The sequence below is a fragment of the Mercenaria mercenaria genome, chromosome 6 (genome assembly GCF_021730395.1).
Source record: "Mercenaria mercenaria strain notata chromosome 6, MADL_Memer_1, whole genome shotgun sequence".
Taxonomy (NCBI): Eukaryota; Metazoa; Mollusca; class Bivalvia; order Venerida; family Veneridae; genus Mercenaria; species Mercenaria mercenaria.
In genome coordinates this window covers 79,477,646-79,502,630 of record NC_069366.1, presented here as the reverse complement: position 1 = coordinate 79,502,630, position 24,985 = coordinate 79,477,646, and the positions used below count along the sequence as shown (strand labels likewise).

General features: G+C 35.8%; 1 protein-coding gene across 1 annotated transcript; it reads right to left on the bottom strand.

The window, feature by feature from the left end:
* Positions 1–281: 281 nt before the first annotated feature.
* LOC123548435 (sodium-coupled neutral amino acid transporter 7-like) lies at positions 282–23,019 on the bottom strand. Its single transcript, XM_045335700.2, has 9 exons — positions 22,824–23,019; positions 22,072–22,193; positions 20,711–20,909; positions 20,090–20,231; positions 17,599–17,691; positions 14,897–14,954; positions 10,095–10,354; positions 9,424–9,623; positions 282–5,663 (listed from the first exon to the last, which is right to left on the bottom strand). Exons 1-9 carry the CDS (start codon positions 22,936–22,938, stop codon positions 5,467–5,469), a joined length of 1,386 nt encoding a protein of 461 aa, XP_045191635.2. The 5' UTR covers positions 22,939–23,019; the 3' UTR covers positions 282–5,466.
* Positions 23,020–24,985: the final 1,966 nt, after the last annotated feature.

Sequence of the window (24,985 nt, the reverse complement as noted above, 5' to 3'; positions counted from 1 at the left end):
CCTGTGACCTTGACATGTCATGTAAAATGCTATAACAAAGACTGAAGTACAGATGAATGTTAAAATTTACTACTTGGGATGCATAAAACTTGACATGTCATCTTGTTCAAATAATTGCTAAACTTTCAAATGCATTTCTTCTATTATCCATTCATTTTTGGCTCCACATTAAAAGGTACTAAAAGTCTATCTTGAAGAACTGACACAGCTTGGGTGTGACTTTTTCTTCCTACTGAAAGTCTCAAAAATTTGAAATATATAAAAGTATACAATATATAGTGTTAAACAAGAAAGATTTTTATTTTATGAATCAAAGTTAAGGTTTTGGAAAATTAAGCATACAATAGAAAGTTAGATATTTGAGACTGGTACTCCGATCATGTACAAGTTGAATTACTTCATTCTTTGTTTCAGCATTCATGTCAGACTGTTCAAATTCACAACATTACAATTTTCACACCATTTAGCTGTAAAGATTCAACACATAGTTAAAAGCCTAACAAAAGCTCGTAGAACATGAAATGCCCCCCTTGATGCATTCAGTAACTGCACAAGGAACAGAAATTATTTAGTCACTGTACACAAAAGTTCTACTGTTCTGGGTCAATGTGACCTTGACCTTTGACCTATTGACCTCAAAATCATTAGGGGTCATCTGCTGGTCATGATTAACCTCCCTATCAACTTTCACAATCTTAGGCTCCAGCATTCTCAAGTTATCATCCGGAAACCGTTTAACTGTTCTAGGTCAATGTGACCTTGACCTCTGGTCTCAAAATCCATAGAGATCATTTGCTGGTCATGACCAACCTCAACTTTCATGATCCTCGGCCCAAGCGTTCTTGAGTTATCCTCGGGAAATCATTTAACTGTTCCGGGTCACTGTGATCTTGACCTTTAACCTAATGAAATCAAAATCAGTAGGGGTCATCTGCTGATCATGATCAACTTCCCTATTAAGTTTTGTGATCCTAGGCCCAAGCGTTCTCAAGTTATCGTCAAGAAACGGTTGAACTATTCCAGGTCACTGTGACCTTGACCTTACCTTACTGACCTCAAAATCAATAGAGGTCATCTGCTGGTCATGATAAACCTCCCTATCAACTTTCATGATCCTTGGCCCAAGCGTTCTTGAGTTATCATTCGGAAATCATTTAACTGTTCTCGATCACTGTGACCTTGACTTTTGACCTACTGACCTCAAAAGCAATAGGGTCATCCGCTGCTCATGACTAACCTCCCAATCAACTTTCATGATCCTAGGCCCAAGCATTCTTGAGTTATCATCTGGAAATGGTTTAACTGTTCTGGGTCACTTAGACCTTACCCTTTGACCTACTGATCTCAAAATCATTAGGGATCATCTGCTTGTCATGATCAACCTTCCTATCAACCTTCATGACCCTAGGCCCAAGCGTTCTTGAGTTATCATCTGGAAACTGTTTAACTGTTCTGGGTCACTGTGACCTTGACCTTTGACTTACTGATCTCAAAATCAATAGGGGTCATCTGCTGGTCATGACCAACCTCCTATCAACTTTCATGATCCTAGGCCCAAGCATTCTTGAGTTATCATCAAGAAACCATTTAACTGTTCTGGGTCACTGTGATCTTGACCTTTGACCTACTGATCTCAAAATGAATAAGGGTCATCTGCTGGTTATGACCAACCTCCCTATCAACTTCCATGATCCTAAGCTCAAGTGTTCTTGAGTTATCATCCGGAAACGGACTGGTCTACATACGACCGACCTACCTACCGACAGACCGACTGACATCTGCAAAACAATATACCCCTCCTTCTTTGAAGGGGAGCATACATATGTAGTTTTGAATCTGCTTATTACTACATAAACATGGTAAGATTTTCTACATGCAGGGTTACAGTACTTGCATGTATTTTGAAAATATCGACCTCCTGACATGTCACGTATATTGCACAGAGCATCACAGACATCAAGTTAATGATAATCTTACACATATTCTCTTTTAATCTTACACTCATTTTCTTTTAGTCTAACACAAATTTTACACATCTTTTCTTTAAATCTTACAATACAGTAATTTTCTGTTACATAATTATCAAGTCCTGTACTAAAAGGCTTTTCTTCTACAGCATTATAAACAAGTGACCAAGTATTGCAGTGGCAGTGCCACTTTGTTAGTGCAGTGTTAGGAATAAAAATGCTTAAAGGCATTTAGGAGCTAAGAAACAAAAGCTACTTTTACTTGAATTTCAATAGTGACCTTAAACTACAAGCATAGATCATGTATGTGACATATTGTCTCATCATGGGGAATATTTGTGTGCAATACTAAGATAATCCATCCATGCACATAAAAGTTACAGAGCAGAAATAATTTCACTTGACCTTCAGTAGTAACCTTGACCTTTGACCGACAACCATGGGTCATGTGCGAGACACATTGTCTAATCATGGGGAACATACCTGTGTAGTAATAAAAAAAATCCCTCAATGTAATTAAAAGTTTGGAGTGGAAACAAATTTGTACTTGACCTTGACAGATGACCACATACCAAGTTTTATGAATCCAGCTTGAATACTTTTTGAGTAATTACAGGATGAGGGCATCCTAAAGCCCAAGTGTTCCACTGGTAGGGAACTAATAAAAAAACTGATAAAAATGTACATAGGAATTAAGACGAGAATGTGCTTTACATTTTTTAACAACCGCAAATATTACAAAAGTATTAAAACTGAAACATAACAATCAGCTGGAAATGCCGTTCTGAGTATTAGTTCACAAAATTTATTACAATAAACATTTAATGACTTTTGCACATTTCCAAGAAACAAGTAAGTTTATATATAATACATTTTACTGTACTTAAATTGCCTGAAAAAACAAACAGATACATATTTCTTTATATATACACATGCATATAAATCAGTTCAACCTTTTGAAACATTTTCTCTACTAATATCAATCAATAATAAGTAAACACATATTTATTTAAAAATGCAAGTCTGCAGGCTCTCAAACTCAACATGTACATTAAAATGTCATTCTTTTGCTAGCATTTAAATTGTACAGTCTAAACAGATTAAAAGTAATTGAAATAATTACAGCAAATTGCTGGGACAGTTAATATTGCAAAGTAAGGCAATCACACTGATGCTTACCCAAAATGAAGGCTTTCATCTTAAGGTAGTTCTGCACACTTGATTTATGAAGAAAATGTAGAAGGAACGAAAATCATTGTATTGGCAACTTGTGTGCAAAATTTATTAGAACAGCAACATTACTATCTTTCTAAAAATAAAATATGATATCAAAAATTCTTTAAATATGTAAAATTATACCAAACAATCTATTAAAATCAATCTGAGATGTGCTGACGTCTTAATATCATGGGCAAATATATTTAAAACAATCACACAGGCATATATATTTCATTTCAGTATATATGTTAAGACTGAGAAGTTTCAGTAAAATCTACCTAGAAAAATTTCTATTCCAATGTCATCAAAACTGTGATTCCCCCATAGACTCCCATTAACAAAACTTGCAACAGGTCCAAATTTTTAAATCAGTCTAACAAGCACAATATTTGCCAAATTTTCTAAGTATATAAGTTCTGAATTATCAGAATTTAATCCGACTCTACAAGCTATTTTTTTTTATCCTAACATGCAGAACTACCTTGAATAAAAAAAACTTTAGAAACAACCAACCTCATTAAAATCCACAATGTTTGCACTGGGCTAAAGCTGTAGGTAAGTTCCTTATCATTTCCTTTCATTATATTAAACATAGCCCATATTGTGGGTCTGAATTTAAAGAAACTGAAACAATAACATGAAATAAAAAATCTTTGTTGAGTTAGAAAATGTAATTATGTGATGCAAAAACATTAATTTGAATCACATCAACCTTCCATAAAATCAAATTATTATACAAATAACTAAACTAAATGAAAGCACTTAAAATATAAATTAAACTATGATAGATACTGATTATCAGTGAGTGTACACTAAATGGCCTATTCATAATATAATATATACTTTGAGATCAATAAATAGAAGAAAGAGCAATGAGAAATAAAATACAATATTCCCTAAAACTGAATAAAGTAATCTTGAGTAAAACGAAAGTAAAACAAGCTTTTCATTTAATTTTTGCTAAGTGCCATGACAGTCACTGGTTTATGACAATGTATATTCCATTGAAGATTCAGAAAACTCCTAACTTATTCTAAGTCAAAGGAATAATGAAGAACAGTGTTCTAAAATATTAAGAACGTGTACAAACTCTTCCAAATAAAGTAAAGCGTTAACTTACAGAACAGTCAAGTGATAAATAATGGTGGATAAATTAAATAATATTATGGTTCCTGTTCCATCCAGAGGCTCATAACAGGACTGGAAACCAAATAAGAACATAGTTCTTTGTTAATAAAAAAAAATGCTACTTTTAGAATATTACTGTTCTGAGGTTCTGATGGAATAACGTTCTGTAGTGTCTATGTGTTTACAAAACTTAAAAACATATCCTAAAAATTAAACCAACTTTGTTTCAATATCTTTATGTTGACCTAGTGTCAGACTTATATTTTAATCCAAGGTAAAATCTGCCATATGTAGTTGTTTATAACATTATGCTTCAGTGAAATGATGAACAAAAATTATTTGAAACTCTTTAAACTCTGGTGGTTAAAAAACATATTCATGAATTATATCCAAATGCCAGAAATAAGAATTAATTTTAAAATGAATTAAGATAACAATAATAAAACAGTTTTTTTTTTAAAATCTGTTAGCATTTATAATAAACAAGGTGAAAATTGTTAATACATAAAAATTAACTAAACTTACTCTAATTCGAAAGTTGAAATAAAAGTATAAATAGAATATATACATATTTACACAGTCTACATTTAATAGATTTATCATCAATTTTAGACTTAAATCAGCATATTAAAGAGTTTACCAGTATTTTCCAATCTGAGACTCTTGGTTAATATTTAATCCTTTAAGCTAAATTTCCCAACCTCTTCTTATATATGACAAAGGCACCTGCAAGCTAGATACCACTTTCAGAAATTACTGTTTATTCCTTTAACATCTGAGAAAACTCACTGTTTTTTTTATTTTCTACTGAGACTGATTTTGATCTTTAACAAAACTTTTTAAAGGTTCTCTAAAGCTTTTCCTAAAAATATTTTTTCTAAATTCTGAAGTATTATATTTCACAACTAAGAATCAAAGTGCACTGGTAAACTATTAAAATGAGAGGCATCTTCTATTATTAATTACGGAGAAAAAATATAATTATGATAATGTTTGATCAATTATCCTACAGAGAATCCTTCATGATATTGTTTCCTTCACGATGTAAACAACCAGTTTTTTTTATCACACTGAGCAACCTGCTTTCTAGTCTGCTCTTCTTTTTCCTTCTCAACATTAACATGCAGTTTAAAAACCTACTATACAGCCGGGGTCAGCAGGTGTATTTTGACTTGTCTGCTTTTATTCCTCCTGCTGTGAAGTTCATGATAGACTGGGCCAATGTCAGACCAAAAATAAATGTCCCCAAAGTTATAAAACAACATGAGAACCCAACTAGGTATTTTCTGCGACCAGTCCACTGTCCTGAACTATTCACTTGAGTCATTGTAGCAGCCAGCATACACATACCTGAAAATTATATAACATACAACTAGAGTGGTGGAACCTATGCTCGCGGTATTTTGTACATATATAATCTTTTTAAGAAGCAAGAAAAAATTATTATTTCGATTTGCCTATGCAAAAATATAAAGTTATCCTCCTTTTATCGAAACATATTGTTGATGTGCGTCATCACATGCCTTAGTCATCTCGTGAGCTATCGACACGGCATACGTGAAAAGGTGAAAATTCGCCCTGAAGGGAACCTTTGCTGGCGGTATGTAATATCGATTAAACTAAGGACGAAAAAAAAATCAGCAGGCTAAAAATGAACAAACAAGCATATGCGAATATAATATTTACAACATTACTCATTTATTATGTGAAAAACAAAATAAATGGGGATAAAATTTAGTATGTGCCTCTATATTTCCCTTTCCGAAATGGAGTCACTATTAGAACAAAGCTTAAAAACGTATAATAATGTTGTTTAAAAACAGAATGTTCAAGTATTAAAGATTCAAACAACGACAGTGATTAACTCGCTAATGTTTTCTACACTTCTTTTGTGTGTAGGAAATTTACTCCTCCCTACAGCTCAAAAAGAACCATTTGGACTTTGTCAAAATACTAAGATCAACATCGATCTTTTCATGGTTCGAAAGGCACTCGTAGTGTAGCCAGGCGTCACATTCATCATATCTTGCTCTTAAATGTATCTTATATCTGAATGTAATCCATGATTTCTAAAAAAGTAACTTTAGTTTAGTGATTTTGACATATATGCGCGAGATTTGTGCGACGGATACAGATTGCGTAAAATGTATCGGCTGCTGTATACGTCACGTGAGCGTCACGTGAGCGGCACGCGCGGCTATCGCTACGTTTGTTGTAAAGGCATTTCACCACTGGTCGGTGTTGAACATAGCATGATGAAATATTTTTATCAGTGCTTCTGCAGAGAGCATATTTATCAAAATACCGCGAGCATAGGAATACCGCGAGCATAGGTTCCACCACTCTTTTACATACTGTAGCAGATTTATGAAATTTCACAGTGAAATATATTTGGTAATTTCATAGTGAAAAATATAAAAAAGTATTTTTCCCTGGTATACACCAGCAAATTTGGTAGAGACCATTGAAAGGCCTAGGAATAAAAAGATTTTTTTGTTTGTTTTACATATATCATAAAAATAGCTTCTACGTGTGACCGTCAGATGTTACATAAAGCCAGATTAGAATACTGCATCTCAGATCTGATGCTCACTCAGTGAAAGATAATTTGATCTTAGTACGTTGACACAAACAAATGTCTTCTATAGTATGCCCTGTAGTCCAGATAGTATCGTAAGATAATTTTTGCTTTTACTACATTGTATTTTAATGAAAAGTACAATTTGCAAGTTTTACAACAGCTTTGTTGTTGTTGTTGTTGTTGTTAAACTATACGTTGTCAAATGAAATATGCCAGCAACAAATCACATATTCTAACAATGCAAAAAGACTTCCAACAATCAAACAGTGAAATAAAAGCAACACACAAATACCCAAATATACAGCATTTACTTGCATGCCTTTTATTTCAGCTTAATGTTACTTTAACATATAGTATAATCACTAAAATACAGAAAATAAGAAATATGAACTAGAAGATGCTTTTGCAAAAAAGCGCATGTCTCCCCCAATGCAAAGTGGTATAGGCAAGAAGTCAATAGGAGTCAGGAGCGAAAGTCAAAGAGACACTGATGGTTGGCTGCAATAGGGATCATCAACTTGGCATGTCCAGTCATCCTGCTAAGTTTCAACACTCTTGGCCTAGTGGTTCTCAAGTCACTGTTCAGGCTCCTGTGACCTTGACCTTTGATCAAGTGACCCCAAAATAAATAGGGGTCATCTACTCTGCATGTCCAATCATCCTATTAAGTTTCAACATTCTAGGTCAAGTGGTTCTCAAGTTATTTTCCAGAAATGATTTCACATGACCAGGCCCCTGTGACCTTGACCTTTAATACACTGACCCAAAAATCAATAGGGGTCATCTACTCTGCATGTTCAATTATCCTATGAAGTTTCAACATTCTGGATCAAGAGGTTCTCAAGTTATTAATCAGAAATGGTTATCAATGTTCAGGCCCCTGTGACCTTGACCTTTAACAGAGTGACCCCAAAATCGATAGGGGTCACTACTCTGCATGAGCAATCATCCTATGAAGTTTCAACATTCTGGGTTGAGTGGTTCTCAAGTTACTGACCGGAAATTGTTTTCCATGTTCAGGCCCCTGTGACCTTGACCTTTAATAGAGTGACCCAAAAATTAATTGGGGTCATTTACTCTGTATGTCCAATTATCCTATAAAGTTTTAACATTCTGGGTCAAGAGGTTCTCAAGTTATTGATCAGAAACGGTTTTCCATGTTCAGGCCCCTGTGACCTTGACCTTTAACAGAGTGACCCCAAAATCGTTAGGGGTCATCTACTCTGCATGATCAATCATCCTATTAAGTTTCAACATTCTGGGTCAAGTTGTTCTCAAATTACTGACCGGAAATGTTTTTCAATGTTCAGGCCCCTGTGACCTTGACCTTTAACAGAATGACCCCAAAATCGCTAGGGGTCATCTACTTTGCATGTACAATCATCCTATGAAGTTTCAACTTTCTGGGTCAAGTGGTACTCAAGTTATTGATTGGAAATGGTTTTCAATGTTCAGGCCCCTGTGACCTTGACCTTAAACAGAGTGACCCCAAAAACAATAGGGGTTATCTACTCTATATGACCAATCATATTATTAAGTTTCAACATTCTGGGTCAAGTGGTTCTCTAGTTATTGATCGGAAATGGTTTTCAATGTTCAGGCCCCTGTGACCTTGACCTTTGACAGAGTGACCCCAAAATTAATAGGGGTCATCTACTCTTCATGACCAATCATCCTATTAAGTTTCAACATTCTGGGTCAAGTGGTTCTCTAGTTATTGATCGGAAATCATTTTCAATGTTCAGCCCCTTGTGACCTTGACCTTTGACGGAGTGACCCCAAAATCAATAGGGGTCATCTACTCTTCATGATCAATCATCCTATTAAGTTTCAACATTCTGGGTCAAGTGGTTCTCTAGTTATTGATCGGAAATGGTTTTCAATTTTCAGGCCCCTGTGACCTTGACCTTTGACGGAGTGACCCCAAAAATAATAGGGGTCATCTACTCTTCATGACCAATCATCCTATTAAGTTTCAACATTCTGGGTCAAGTGGTTCTCTAGTTATTGATCGGATATGGTTTTCAATGTTCAGGCCCCTGTGACCTTGACCTTTGACGGAGTGACCCCAAAATCAATAGGGGTCATCTACTCTTCATGACCAATCATCCTATTAAGTTTCAACATTCTGGGTCAAGTGGTTCTCTAGTTATTGATCGGAAATGGTTTTCAATGTTCAGGCTCCTGTGACCTTGACCTTTGACAGAGTGACCCCAAAATCAATAGGGGTCGTCTACTCCAGCAGCCCTACAACCCTATGAAATTTGAAGGTTCTAGGTCAAATGGTTCTCCAGTTATTGCTCGGAAATGAAGTGTGACGGACGGACGGACGGACAGGGCAAAAACAATATGTCTCCCCCAGAGGGGGGGGAGACATAATTACTTAAGTGTCAATATAACATAAACAGAATACCATAAAGTACCTTATATTTGTTTACGACTGTTTGGGTAGTAATCTCAACTATTTAATAGTACCATTTTCTAAACATATTCATTTTCTATTTTTCTAGCTTTCAGTTACCAACATACCTGGGAATATAAAAATGAACACAGCAGCAAAGGCCCCTAGAATCTCTATAACAATGCCGATATTTGGTATAAAAACAGCTAACGCCAGCGTCGCCACAAACCAGATCACAGTTGTTACTATACGCCGAGTTCGCTCCTGCTCGGCTATTACTGATGGTGAAAGTCCTCTCAAGTCTGTCCATAAACACTCAAACGCAGCTCTAAAACAACAGTTAGTGAACAGTTGATAAAACTGAGAAAAGGGAGGTTTCAGTTTGTATATATAAATCACTGGATTCATGGTCTAATAAACTGCTCCATAAAAGTGTCTATTAACTTAATTGACTGTCTTGTATAAGATATATATAAATGATTATAAACTTAGTAAAAGACTTTACACATGTCCTGTAAATATGTAGATCATTTTAAAATTATCACGAAAACTGACATTTGTATAAGTGCGAGGGGGAAGGGGGAGTTGGAACTAAGCCTCTCTACTAACTATACATGTAATTACAGTGGTTTACAGCTCGAGATCGGAGTTTGAAATTATAAAACTTTGTGCCGTATTCTAACTGAGAGGAAAAGGAACACATATTAAGTAGGTTCATTAACATCTTTTAAGTAAAATGAAACATTCAAAGTCTATATTTTGTTAAAGTGGATTTTTCCTCCAAATTCAAAGTATATACCTTCCACAAAACAGCAGTATAGGATATGTTGTGTATGTTTTTACAGCAATCAATATCACAGCAATGATTACAGCAGGATCCGGATCATATGATAACAATATATCGCTCGTAATAAGGTCGCCGAAGGTCAGGTAGCCAAATGCAGCTGTTCCGGTATATGTAGCAACACATAAAAACATCGCCACTGACACTGTCTTTGAGAACTGTTTCAAATTTCTTGGCTCCATACAGGAATATATTGGTATAATGCTGACATGGCACTGAAAGATACAACACACAGAATTAGATTATTTTGTTGACTTGGTTTAACATCATTTTTCAATAGTATTTCAAATATACATTGGATGTCAGCTAACCTAACCAGTGTTTCAGAATTCTGCTTCAGTACTGACTTGTTCTCCGAAAATAACTTACAACTTCCCCACATGACTTTGGTGGGTGGCAAAATCAAATTAATGACTTCAGACACATGGTTATCTGTCAAATTATTACAGATACTGCTGAACTAACTGGGCTGGCTACATAAAACAAGAGGGCCAAGATGGCCCTAGGTCGCTCACCTAAGAAACACTCCGTAACAGTGTAAAACATGTTTGACCTAGTGATTTCATGGAAACAAATATTCTGACCAATTTTCATTAAGATTGGACCAAAAAATTGGTCTCTTGTGATAAAACAAGCATTTTCTTAGATATGACCTAGTTTTTGACCCTAGACGACCCATGTTCAAACTCGACCTAGATTTTATCAAGGCAATCATTCTGACCAAAATTCATGAAGATCAACTGAAAAATACAGCCTCTATCACATACATAAGTTTTTTCTTTGATTTGACCAAGTGACCTAGTTTTTGACCTCAGATGACCCATATTCAAATTCGACCTAGATTTCATTAAGGCAATCAACCTGACCGAATTTCATAAAAATCAATTGAAAAAAACAGTCTCTATCACATACACAAGATTTTTCTTTAATTTGACCTAGTGACCTAGTTTTTGACCTCAGATAACCCATATTCAAAATCGACCTAGATTTCATCAACGCAATCACTCTGACCAAATTTCATGAAGATCAATTGAAAAATACATCCTCTATTGCATACACAATGTTTTTCTTCGATTTGACCTAGTGACCTAGTTTTTGACCCCAGATGACCCATTTTCGAACTCGGACTAGATTTTATCAAGGTAATCATTCTGGCTAAATTTAATGAAGATCAGTTGAAAAATACCGCCTCTATTGCATACACAAGGTTTTTCTTTGATTTGACCTAGTGACCTAGTTTTTGACCCCAGATGACCCATTTTCGAACTTGGTCTAAATTTCATCAAGGGTATCATTCTGACCAAAATTCATGAAGATCAATTGAAAAATACAGCCTCTATCGCATACACAAGGTTTTTACGTGATATGACCTAGTGACCTAGTTTTTGAACTCAGATGACCCATTTTCGAACTCGGCCTAGATTTCATCAAGGTAATCATTCTGACCAAAATTCTTGAAGATAAATTGAAAAATACAGCCTCTATCGCATACACAAGGTTTTTCTTTGATTTGACCTAGTGACCTAGTTTTTGACCCCAGATGACCCATTTTCGAACTCGGCCTAGATTTCATCAAGGCAATCATTCTGACCAAAATTCATGAAGATCAATTGAAAAATACAGCCTCTATCGCATACACAAGGTTTTTCTTTGATTTGACCTAGTGACCTAGTTTTTGACCCGAGATGACCCATTTTCAAACTTGGCCTAGATTTCATCAAGGTTATCATTCTGACCAATATTCATGAAGAAGAATTGAAAAATACAGCCTCTATCGCATACACAAGGTTTTTCTTTGATTTGACCTAGTGACCTAGTTTTTGACCTGAGATAACCCATTTTCGAACTCGTCTTAGATTTCATCAAGGTTATCATTCTGACCAATATTCATGAAGATTAATTGAAAAATACCGCCTCTATCGCATACACAAGGTTTTTCTTTGATTTGACCTAGTGACCTAGTTTTTGACCCGAGATGACCCATTTTCGAACTCTGCCTAGAATTCATCAAAGTTATCATTCTGACCAATATTCATGAAGATTAAATGAAAAATACAGCCTCTATCGCATACACAAGGTTTTTCTTTGATTTGACCTAGTGACCTAGTTTTTGACCCGAGATGACCCATTTTCGAACTCGGCCTAGACTTCATCAAGGTTATCATTCTGACCAATATCCATGAAGATTAATTGAAAAATACAGCCTCTATCGCATACACAAGCTAAATGTTGACAGACGACAGACGCCAGACGACGGACGCCGGACATCGAGCGATCAGAAAAACTCACCTGAGCATTGCTCAGGTGAGCTAAAAAATAGAAAGGTAAATTTTAAGTTTGAGACGTTTTTTTGTTTGGTTTAATGTCACCGTGACACAATTATTGATTATATGGTGACTTTCAGTTTTTCGTGGTGGAGGAAGACACCAGGCAACCTATTAGTATCACTTCAGGCATGGATGGGCACCTGGGTAGAACCACCGACCTTTCATAAACCAGTTGGATGGCTTCCTACCATAAAAGAATTCTACACTCCATGCAAGGTAACAAACCCACAGCTATTTGAAGTCAACTACCTTAACAACTCAGCCATGGAGCCCCCAAAGAGAAAACTTTATGAAAGGATAAAACAGACAGTCTGGTTTTATTCCAAAGTACAATGCTGATATAAAGTTACTCCATCTCTGTTGGGAAGAAAAATCTCCTTGTACACAAAACTTTATTTAAAACAAACATCTCATTTTTAAAGAAAACAAAAGATGTGAAAATCAGTATTTATGTACTTGTAAAAATCCCTGTAAAATGTTTTTTATTCATAATTTCAAATGTGTCTCAGACATTGCACTCCATATTTTTAAGTTTTACAAAACACCTGTCAATGACAAATGTACTTACACAATAAAAACATGAACTGTCAGCAAAGACAGTATGCTCAACCATTTCTATGCTTGATAAAGAAAAAGGGCATATCTGAGGAAGCTAGAGCTATCACTAGTGTGATTAATACCTCCAATGTGGACAATGATGTGGGACCATAGTTTAAGTCTGTAGAGTAATGCACCTTGTGTCATATGATGTGGGTGATGATGTGGAACAGCTTAACTTTGAATCATCTCTGTTTAGTAGTAACCAACTTCAAGATAAAGAGTATGAAAGTGCATCAAAACTTTACCCCGAGACTCTACATAAAAAGGGGGCATAATTCATGAAATAGTGGTGCAAGAGTTATAGCCCTTGTGGCAAATAACAAGGTTGATAATGAGGAACAACCATTTAAGTTTGAACTGAATCCATCCAGTAATAATTGAGATATCGTGAAAGTGCATCAAAACTTTTAACACGTCGCAGATGCGGACACAGAGTCAAGTAGGAAAACTCTCAAGATACTTTGCATAGTCAAGCTTAAAAAGATTTCATGTGAAGCAGAGACTGTAATGATAACAGTAATGTAGTCAAATGCAAATTAGTGATGCAGTCTCAGAAAAATCAGTTAAACCGACTTGCATTATCACATACTGCTTCAAACAGAAGAAAAGCTATATAAGAAATTTTCAAAGTAAAGTGTCAGCGGAGCATTTTGGCTAAGTTATGAAAGACTTTTCAAATACAGACTAATCAAAAGGGAGGTAATGGGAAGTATCAATTTTATTTATAAGATCTGAGTGTATATCATGACATTCTGATAAATTCTTAAAATCTTGACAAGCCTGGAAAGAAGAAATAAGACATAGAAATTACACATAATATTCATAACTTACTCTGCATATGTCATTTCAGCTGAAAATTTTAAAGAAACTAATAAAAGGTCTTTGAAAGGCATTAAAATCTTGGAATGAGCAATTGTACTATAGCATTACAATTCTTCAACTTTGTCGTTAAACATCAGCCATTGGAGGACAGTAATGTTCTACTACTCAAAAGCATTATGCAAAACAGTTACCGGTATATCAATGAATACAATAACATAAACAAGTACAAAAGGAACAACAGTTTTGCTTAAACATAGGTGAAGGTGATAGAACTTCCCCTCTTATGATGTTAAATGAGATAACAGCATAAAAAACAAACACTTAACCAAAATTGCTAGGTCAAAAAAAAAGTGGGACATAACTTTGTGAAAAAGTGAAACAGAGTTAAGGACGTATGCTAGAATTTGGTGCGAAAATTTTCCCAATAACAGAATTTCTTCAAACTTTGGATGTTGAAGGACAATCATTTAAGAAACAAAAAAATGCAATAAAAATCATAGGTCACCGGTATCGAAAAAGAGTTATCTGCCCTTGAAAACGGCATTAGCCCCAAAAATGACGTTTTCAAGGGCAGATAACTCTTTTTCGAAATCGGTGACCTATGATTTTTATTGCATTTTTTTGTTTCTTAGATGATTGTCCTTCAATATCCAAAGTTTAAAGAAATTCTGTTATTGGGAAAATTTTCGCCCATCTCATAATTATACAGGGAATTCTAGCGTACGCCTTTAAAACAGAGTTATGGAACTTGAGCAACGCATGTTAGATCATCACAGTAAGCACGTGTCTGAAGTTTTAAACCATTCCCACCAGCAGTTACAGAGAAATCAGTTTACATAGAAAAACTCTACCAATCGAGACAATAATACTGACCCAGGTGTTGAGGAGTGCACTAGCTCTACCTATTCTTTGAATTACTTAAAATATAAGATTATCAATGGACCTTAAACACTTATCTACTTTCATTCAATTTTTCATGCTAAGAAGCTATAAGTGTTTTTTTCTTACCTGATAAGCAAAACATATTGTTGGCACAACATGAAAAACATCCATCCATGTATCTGGCCTGTCAGAATATAAAGGTTAAAAACACACTGATATAACACTACCTAGCAGCAAACAAAACCTTCTGTATAATCAGTGCAACTCTGAAAAGCAGAGCCACTGACTGTGACACCGAGAAGCCTTGAGATATGTTTAGAAAATGCAAAAGATAAATGAGCTGCGCCATGAGAAAACCAACATAGTGCATTTGCAACCAGCATGGATCCAGACCAGCCTGCTCATCCATGAAGTCTGGTCAGGATCCATGCTGTTCACTTTCAAAGCCTATTGCAATTAGAGAAACCTTGAGCGAATATAATGGATCCTGACCAGACTGCGCAGATGCGCAGGCTGGTCTGGATCCTTGGTGGTCGCAAATGCACTATGTTGGTTTTCTCATGGTGCGGCTCAAATCATATGGAGTAATGCTTTAATGCTGCCAGTATATTTGTTCATTTGATAGGAGTAACACATTTTATTTATCAGTACTTCAGTTGTGTAATGACAGACAGATAACCCAACCAGCCCCCCTGGATTCTGTACCAGTACTGACTTGTTCTCCCAAAGTAAGTGACAACTTCTGAAGGTCTCTACATGATTTAGAGAAGAAGGATATATGACTTTAGACATAACTATCTTCTGTCAAATCTTCAAAATCAACTATCACTGCAACAAGGGATGTAACTCATGATCCCTCCTTTCACAGTCTTGAGATCTACCTAATGAGCCAACCAAGGAGGCTGAAAGAATAGATCTGTGAAGTTTCTATCTATAGGGTGACCTCTCCAGAGTGACACTAAAAAAATTAAAAGTACTCTTATGCTTTTTTTATTTAAGTTATGGATACCTTAATTGGGTTTTGCCCATACTTATAAATTGTCAAACTATAAGCATAAGATTGAATCATTTCAACTTTCAATAATTTGTCAAACTATAAGCATAAGATTGAATCATTTCAACTTTCAATAATGGTCTTCTTAGTGAACTTTCAATCAAGTATAACTTGTGAACTGTAAATCATGGTGTCACTTGTGAACTGTCCATCATGCATGTAGTAACAGGCGAACTATCAATCATGGTGTAACTTGTAAACTGTTAATCATGGTGTAACTTGTTAACTGTAAATCATGCATTGGTCTAACTGGTGAACTGTCAATAATGGTGTCACTTGTGAACTGTCAATCATGCATGTAGTAACAGGTGAACTATCAATCATGGTGTAACTTGTAAACTGTTAATCATGGTGTAACTTGTGAACTGTAAATCATGCATGGTCTACTGGTGAACTGTCAATCATGGTGTAACTTTTGAAATGTCAATTATGCATAATGTAACAGGTGAACTGTCAATCATGGTGTAACTTGTGAAATGTCAATTATGTATAAAGTAACAGGTGAACTGTCAATCATGGTGTAACTTGTGAATTGTCAATCATGCAAGGTTTAACTGGTGAACTGTCAATCATGGTGTAACTTGTGAGTTGTCAATCATGCAAGGTCTAACTGGTGAATAGTCAATCATTGTGTAACTTGTGAGTTGTCAATCATGCAAGGTCTAACTGGTGAACTATCAATCATGGTAACTTGTGAACTGTCAATCATGTAAGGTTTAACTGGTGAACTGTCAATCATGCAAGGTCTAACTGGTGAACTATCAATCAGGGTGTCACTGGTGAACTGCCCATCATAGTCTAACAGGTGAACTGTGAATCATAGTCTAACAGGTAAAATGTCAATCATGGTGTAACTTGTGAACTGTGAATCAGGGTGTAACTGAAGAACTATCAATCATAGTCTAAGAGATGAACTGTCAATCATGGTGTAACTTGTGGACTGTCAATCAGTATCTAACAGGTGAACTGCCAATCAGGGTTGAACAGGTGAACTGTTAATCATGGTCTAACAGGTGAACTGTCAATCAGGGTCTTACAGGTGAACTGTCAATCATGGTATAACTGGTGAACTGTCAATCATGGTCTAAAGGATGAATTGTAAACCATGGCCTTGCAGGCAGACATTTAAAAATGGTCTTAATGGTAAATTGTTGATCATGGTCTGACTGGTGAACTGTCAATCATGGTCTAACAGGTAGACATTAAATATGGTTAAATGGGTGAACTGTCAGTAATGGTCATACTGGTAAAATACCAGTCATAGTCTAAGGGGCGAAATGCCAACCATGGCCCCGAGTAAAATGTCAGCCATGGTCTGACAGGTGAACTTGCAATTGCTGCCTAAAGGTTAAACTGTAAATCATGACTGTACAGTTGAACAGTTCATCTTTGTCTAGCAGGTAATCTTTGTCATCAAATAATAGTCTGATGGGTATTTCTATCATCAAGCATTTTTGATAATCTACTAAAAAATTAAACAAAACTCAACCAGAGCTTTTTTCTAGCAAAATGTTACATACTATAATATTATAACTGTCTTGGAGGATTGAATATCCTATACATATAAAGCTTTACTGAGAAATACTGAAAAATATGACTTTAACTTTCTGCATAAGTCAGGAACTCAAAACATTTTCATTATTTCTCTGTTGATATATTGTACAAGTTTGTCAGTTTTAGCCTAATAACCACCGACTCTTTTCATGACAGTTACAAGTCAAATAGCTAAAAATACCACATCACTAGCCTAAAATGAAATTCTATCAAGACTTACTTGGTTTTGATTGGTCCTGGTGGGTCATGAGGTAGAAAATATTTTATTGTTACCATGGCAACAACATACAAAATGCCTAGCACACCAATAAAACTGAAAATAAATATTTTTCCATTTAAAACTTACAACATAAAATAAAGAACAAAGAAAAACAACTTTTTACTGTTTACTGTGAAATCCTTTAAAGGCACTTACCTCAAGATCATACGACAACAATAAAAGAAGACATTTTTAGATATCTGAAAATTATTGCTACATTTCTTTATAAGGCTTTGAAACATAGTTAATGACAGGTTATATGTCACCGAAACCCATAAGTAGTTGTTTGTATTAATTTTTCCATTCTAAATTGTAATGTGGTTTCATAGTTAAACTACCTTAATTATAAAGCTTTATTTTTAACGATCATTAGGTATATATTCCTGCCTGATGTACTGGTCAAGAACATCAGAGAAGTTTTATTGTCGTAAAGGCCTGGGTTCAATTCCTGACTCGGGCATTTTTTTTCTCTTGATTTGGCATTTTTTAAGAAACAAATACTCATGTTCTAATGTTCATAATATGACCAAACTTCAATTTTAAAGAAAAATAATTTTTGCCAAAAATCTGGAGGTCAGTGCTTTTAATTTCACTGGCATGAAATTTTGCAGTTTTGATCAACGCATTAATAATTAAATTTGTGAATTTTGGAAAGAAAAAAACAATAAATGGACATCTTTGTTCTTCACTGGGATTTAATATCATGCACTGACACAAACAACTGAATTCATGAAAGATAGACACCGTGAAATATTAAGGACGTATGCTAGAATTTGGTGCGAAAATTTTCCCAATAACAGAATTTCTTAAAACTTCGGATATTGAAGGACAATCATCTAAGAAACAAAAAAATGCAATAAAAATCATAGGTCACCGGTATCGAAAAAGAGTTATCTGCCCTTGAAAATGGCATTTCCCCCAAAAATGATGTTTTCAAGAGCAGATAACTCTTTTTCGAATCCAGTGACCTATGATTTTTATTGCATTTTTTTGTTTCTTAGATGATTGTCCTTCAATATCAAAAGTTTAAAGAAATTCTGTTATTGGGAAAATTTTCGCCCATCTCATATACAGGGAATTCTAGCGTACGCCTTTAATAATTTCATGGAAACAAACAAGCTTCTACTGGTACGATGTATAACTTTCAACTTTTGGAGAACTAGCGTTATAGCCATACACTACATATTAAAAACTAAACGTGTCCATAGGACAATTGCGCCCCCACTTCCTATCACTGTACATGGTTACAAGACCCTCTACTAGGTGAAATATTTTTTAAGATATATGCAACACAACTTTTAAGTACTTTATGTGTATTTTACTGTAACACCGGTCTGGCAGAGTGAAATTCAAAACAGAACATCTGATGCCAATTTGACATGCCATATAACAATCCTCTAATGTTTTATGACTCTAGGTCAAGTACATTTTGACATACATGAGAAACAAACTTTTATGCCCTTAATGCATATTTTGACTAAATCATGGGCCATAATTGTTGTGTTGAAAGTTTCAAAACTTTAACTCAAGACTTTGTCAAAAAGTGGACTGGTACGAAAAACTTAACCAAGGTGTGACGGCGGCGCCGTGGTGAGTAGGATAGCTCTACTTATTCTTTGAATAGTCGAGCTAAAAATGTTTAAACTAGGTGAGTATTGCTGTTTATAATGCATGTAATGTCATCATCAGCTTGCACAGCTAATCAGACAGCTGTTTAGTAATGTGGAGATGTTTGCAAACACCAGCTGAAATTTATAAACTAATGAATCAGACATCACAACAATGTTCGGTCCTCTGTGTCTTGATCTTCGAGTGATACAAAAGATTCACAAATGACCCAGCATTGCTAAAGGACAGTGAAGGTCAAGAGAGAAAACAAAGGATCTGTGATTCGATTCTGATTTATGACGCCCTGCATAAAGACCAACTACTCATGGTGCGCACCTTGTCTGAGATGCTTGGCGTAAGTTTAGGTCCTTTTTATGCACATTTTTGACTAAGTCAAGGGCCATAACTCTGGTCTGGTTGTGTAAAATCCCAAACACCAGGTACATAACTTTGTATGCTGAATAACATTCCTGTGAGGTTTGATGACTCTAAATCAAAAACTTTTTGAGATATGCATGACACAAATTTGGATGGAGGGATGTACAATGTACGAATAGATGGACAGACAAGAGCAACTCAATGTGCCCCTAAAAACAATTTGGGGGATAGGGGTTTGGGGGCACAAATATCTCCATATTTTCAAGTCAGAATAGGTATAATATAGAATCTTGTGTCAAAGAGTTGAACGGGATTTTGGTATAAATGTAAACAAGATTTTCAGAGCAGTTCTACTTGCTTTCTCTTAATTCAAATGTAAAATATAGACCTACACATATCAAAATGCTACTCTTAAATTTAAATGGTCAAAAAACAGGACTGGTGTTAAGAAAACATTTTGGTGTACCTTGCGTATTTCAGAAAGTCGATGCGTTTTGGGAAGCACAAGGGTAGAATCAAGATGAATGAAGTTATCACAATGGTGGATATACGATCCATGTACCATGGATGATTCTCACAGTAAAACTTCTTTGCAACAAACAGGAAAACTGAAATAATGAAGTGAAGGCAGTTATGGTTAAGAAAACACTTTGTATCTGTAAATGTAAAACAGTAAAACCTTAGTTAATGACACTTCATTTGAACAAACACCTCTCTAATAAAGGGAGAAATTTTCCTTCCAACAGAATTCTTAGTAAATTTACCTCTCCAAACCAACAACCTCTGGACAACAAACGCATTTTAGTCTTTCCAACAGTGTCAGTTGTAGAGAGGTTGACTGTACACTTGTTTGAAGTTTATATGCATATTCAAAGGATCTGTAACAATCTTGCAGTTAAAAAAGTTAGCTTGAATTTTGACCTTTTTTTTCAGAAGAGTTCATCATGATTTATTATCAAAATATATAGTTCATATTAATGTATTATTAAGTTCAGCCTGGTATACACAAATCAGCATATTAACCCTGACCTTATTATCTATAAACAACAGTTAATAGAGTTATTATCTAATTTTGAGATAGGCTTACATTCTTCCCACTGGTCACCAATGATAATGAGGAATGTAATACAGGTCCCGAAACAGTACGTAGTTAGAAACATTGCACTTGCTCGTTGAGCGTTACGTCCACACACTGTGCGTACAACGTCTTGGTAGGTGCCAACACTGTTCATGTCTGAGCAGTAAGCCAAGATCATTATCGCTGTCACAATAAACACCAGGAATAACTGGAAAAAAACCCAACAAATATGAAAATGATCTTCACAAAATTGAAAAAAAAATCACATATGCTAAACCTTTCCACCTTCTTTACTTCTGTCTGTTATATATTATAGTTGTGATGAATACTGCAATGGACTATGTTTCCATTACCTGTACATAAAAGCAGGATGCTGACAAAGTTTTACTAAAATTTACAAGACTAGCATATCTGTGAAATTAATTTATTTATTCATTTTGTTGCGTTTAATGTCGCATCAACAAAATTATGGGTCATATCGCGACATTCCAGCTTAGATGGTGGAGGAAGACCCCAGGTGCCCCTCCATGCCATATTTTGTCACAAGCGGGTACCTGGGTAGAACCACCGACCTTCTGTAAGCCAGCTGGATGGCTTCCTCACACGAAGAATTCAACGCCCTGAGTCAGGCTCGAACCCACATCAATGAGGGGCAAGTGATTTGAAGTCAGCGACCTTAACCACTCAGCCACGGTGGCCCCCTGTGAAATGAAATGCACTGAGAATAACAGTCATGCAGATCTATGACATGTGAACATTTTTCACATTAGCATTATTATATTTTATTACAAAACACTGCTTAGCCTTTCAAAACTTTCACCTTGCTTGAGGTGCCAGAGTTAGCAAAACCTAAAGTTTTATGAGCATTGCCCAGTCCAGTGGAAAATATTGGGAAAACCAAGGTTCTAATGGGCAAAAGCAGGCAGAAATCAGAGTATTCAGTGCCCATTCTGATAGTCTGGTAGGGAGAGAACTTGTAAGGCTACTAATCTAGACCTTCCATGGTCTGCACAGCCATTTGTCAGCTAATACATCTGAAGTCATTTGGCCTTGGTTCATCAATTTTATGACAAAGTTATCAGTCAAAACTTAATACAGTTATAGAACCCAGAAAAAATCCCTGATGTATTGACCTAAATAGCAGTTACATTAGTTTCTGGCGACAAGTGCTTCTGCCTTTGTGACCAGTGCAGACCAAGATCAGCCTGCACATCCATGCAGTCTGATCTTGGTCTGCGCTGTTCGCTATTCAGTCAGTAAATTTTCAGTGCACAGTGACCCCTTCAAATAATAACTGGTATTGGCCAAATAGAATGATGGACCGGTCCATTTTAGAAATTTAGCAGGGTAAAGGTTAAGAAGCTACTTACAGCTTGCACAAATATAGCTACTACAACTCCTCCTGCCTCGTGATAGGCTTCTGGGAAGTTGAGCAGTCCTGCACCAAGGGCAGCATTCACTACAAGAAACACTGAAGAATACCATGATGACCCTGCAAATATAATGTCAGATCAATTTATGCCATAATCTACTTGTAAGTAAGGAGAAGTATTTCATCAATTTAAGACAGAGATTTATAACCCTTTCCCTGGGGCATTTTGTCTGATTTTTTTCTTATGATTCTTTAGAAATGTGACTGTTAGTTAAATCCTACGACACTTTTTTTTTATTTCCTCACTCGAAGTATGATGTCTCGCATCTGGCTGGTATGAACAATATCTGGAGTGGCTACCTAATATTCACATTCATGTCCCATACCTTTTCTGGTCTAGAACTAAAAATTCTTTTTAAATCTTTCTGAAATCACCCATGTATATTACAGGGTTACTACTCTATTCCTTTGGTTACACAAGGGTTATAAAGGTTACTCCAGTATGATGATCCTGTTAGTGGAAGTATAAAATCTGGGTGTTTTGTGCAGTGCAATTTTGTTACTATATTTAGTAACATATGCAATAAAGTTACTTAGCATGTCTGTGACACAAACTTCACATCTAAAGATGTAAACACTTTAAACCTTTACATTCCTAAACATTGAAATTTAAGATTCGAGTTCCTCTGTTACACATTATAAAAGAAAAAAATCCATGGAAACAATTGTGGCAAGTTAAAAATAAAACACCTTTTTTAGGACTTTGTATAATCACAATTTCGTCATAATCAGCATCTGCTTGCACGGATAAAAGTCGTTTTCTCTCATCATTCGTAGCGCTTATATCACTGCCGTGAAACGACATTGCTAATGGCCCTTAAATATAAGTCAAAATACTATTTTTTATCAGCTGTTCATTGTTTTGAAATACAAGGGGCAGACATTTTCTAATCATGTGACTGTTTGGTAAGTACAGTCCATAAAAAGTAAGATATTCGCTAAAACCCGTAAAGAATGCACGAGTTACCAGACTTTGGCTTATTTAGGATGATTTATTTTATGGTCTGATATTTTATAGTAAAAACTTATCACGCTGCCCTGAAACGTCCTATTACTTGGACTACCAGACTATCTACCTTCTTTTTTTACTGTCGGGACGTAGACACTTACGTGAACGTCAAGCCCACAAAGATTGTTAATAAAAGAAAATCGGGCCAAATAAAAGAGAAAAAAATATTGTCAGTGATTTTAAAGATAAAATCAAATCAGGGATGAAGAGCAAGCTTATGGTGAAGTATGTTCAATGTTGCAAACATCAGCATTGAACTGCTCAAAGGTTGGAAGGAAGAGAATGTCAGGAGGAAAATTATTCCATTGGACTATAGTCCTGAGGAAAAAAGAGTATTTGTAATAGTCAGTGGTTGCAAGACAGCAGATGATAATGGCGTAATTGCCTTGTTAGGTGGATGCAGCAAGTTTATTTGAGATTTTATACATAAGAGACCGTCTGAGAGTTGGGAATCAATGCGCTGGAGATCTAACCTGCGCCATTTAAGGCTATATAGCATGTCAGTGGCACTGGAAGTGCGGCCAGAGTCGAACATTGTTCAATGCGCTGCTCGTCTTTGGACCGCTTCAATTTGGTCCATTTTGGATCGTGCGTATGGAGACCGGACTTCGGAGCTATATTCCAGCAAAGAAGTATTTTTATAGCTCTTTGATTCCAGCTGTGGTCTGACGAGGACTTAAGGGGTTTTGAGTCGACCTTTATATTTGCCTTTTGTGGTTGACTTATTTATGTGTGCGTCCCACGAGATTGTTTAATATATCTACGCCAATGTAGGCTATTCTGTTGAAGTGACAGACTGTAGAAGTGTATTTATTCATGCAGGTAGTATTGTGAGGGAATAGGATCTTTCCTTCTTGTGACATAGATAACTTGACACTTGGAGGGACTGAATTCCTTATCCCAGTCCAACTCCCATTTTTCTAGTGTTTCAAGGTCATTTTGGAGGGTATTTGACTGTCTGACAGAGGTAAGTAACATGTATATATTGCAGTGTCATCAGGGAATAAGACGCACTTTAGACTGGATATTTTGTAGGAGGTCATTTATGTATGCAAGGAAGAGCAGGGGCCCAAGCCCGGACCCCTGCGGAACTCCAGAAGAGACAGATCTGGGCTCTGATCTTTTACCGTTTAGGATTACGGATTGAAGCCAGTTGCCGACTCATCGGATATCAATACCAAACACATATCTCAGGTGGGAGACAATTCCGGTGGACTTCGCGATATTAATAATAGACAATGGTTGTGTGTGTGTGTGGTGGGGGGTGGGGGGGGGGGGCTCTAGTCAGGGCATGAGATAACCTTCAGTGTCAGTGGCGTAGCAGCTGTGACCGGAAAGACCGTGGTGGCGGTCCCAGTATTCAAGCCAGTTGCGATAAGTGGTGACGCGATTTTGCGGCTCAAACTTTGAAAGTCAAACGCAATATTTCATTTCAAAGCGCAGAGCAGAAGAAATCAAATATACGACCCACTAAGCTGACGAACATGTATTCATGAAAAGGGTGTTAATTGAAACCGGGCTGTGTTTAATTGGATCAGTTTTTTTAACGTCCCATTTATTCTTTTTTCATAAATAATTACTGAAGTAGTTTTATATCATGTGTTTCATTGTCTCATAATTCTATACAAAGAGTGGCAACATTCATAATCATATTATCAAAATTTGATGATGTTTTCAGATAATATACTATTTTGTAAAGAGAACGCATCGACATTAACAGGTGAGAAAAGCTATTGAAGAATTCAAGTAAATTGAAAGCTACTCATGAATTTAAGAAGTTTTTTTTTAAAACTCGATCTACTTATTACTTTGCGAAGTAAAGCAAAAGTTAGATTTTTTTAAA

Coding starts and splice junctions, on each gene's coding strand:
- LOC123548435 (XM_045335700.2), bottom strand. CDS start 22,938: ATGTCGTTTCACGGCAGTGATATAAGCGCTACGAATGATGAGAGAAAA. Junction 9,624..10,094: donor ATACTGCTGTTTTGTGGAAG/GTATATACTTTG, acceptor CTGTTGTTTTAG/AGCTGCGTTTGAGTGTTTAT. Junction 5,664..9,423: donor GTTCATTTTTATATTCCCAG/GTATGTTGGTAA, acceptor TATAATTTTCAG/GTATGTGTATGCTGGCTGCT.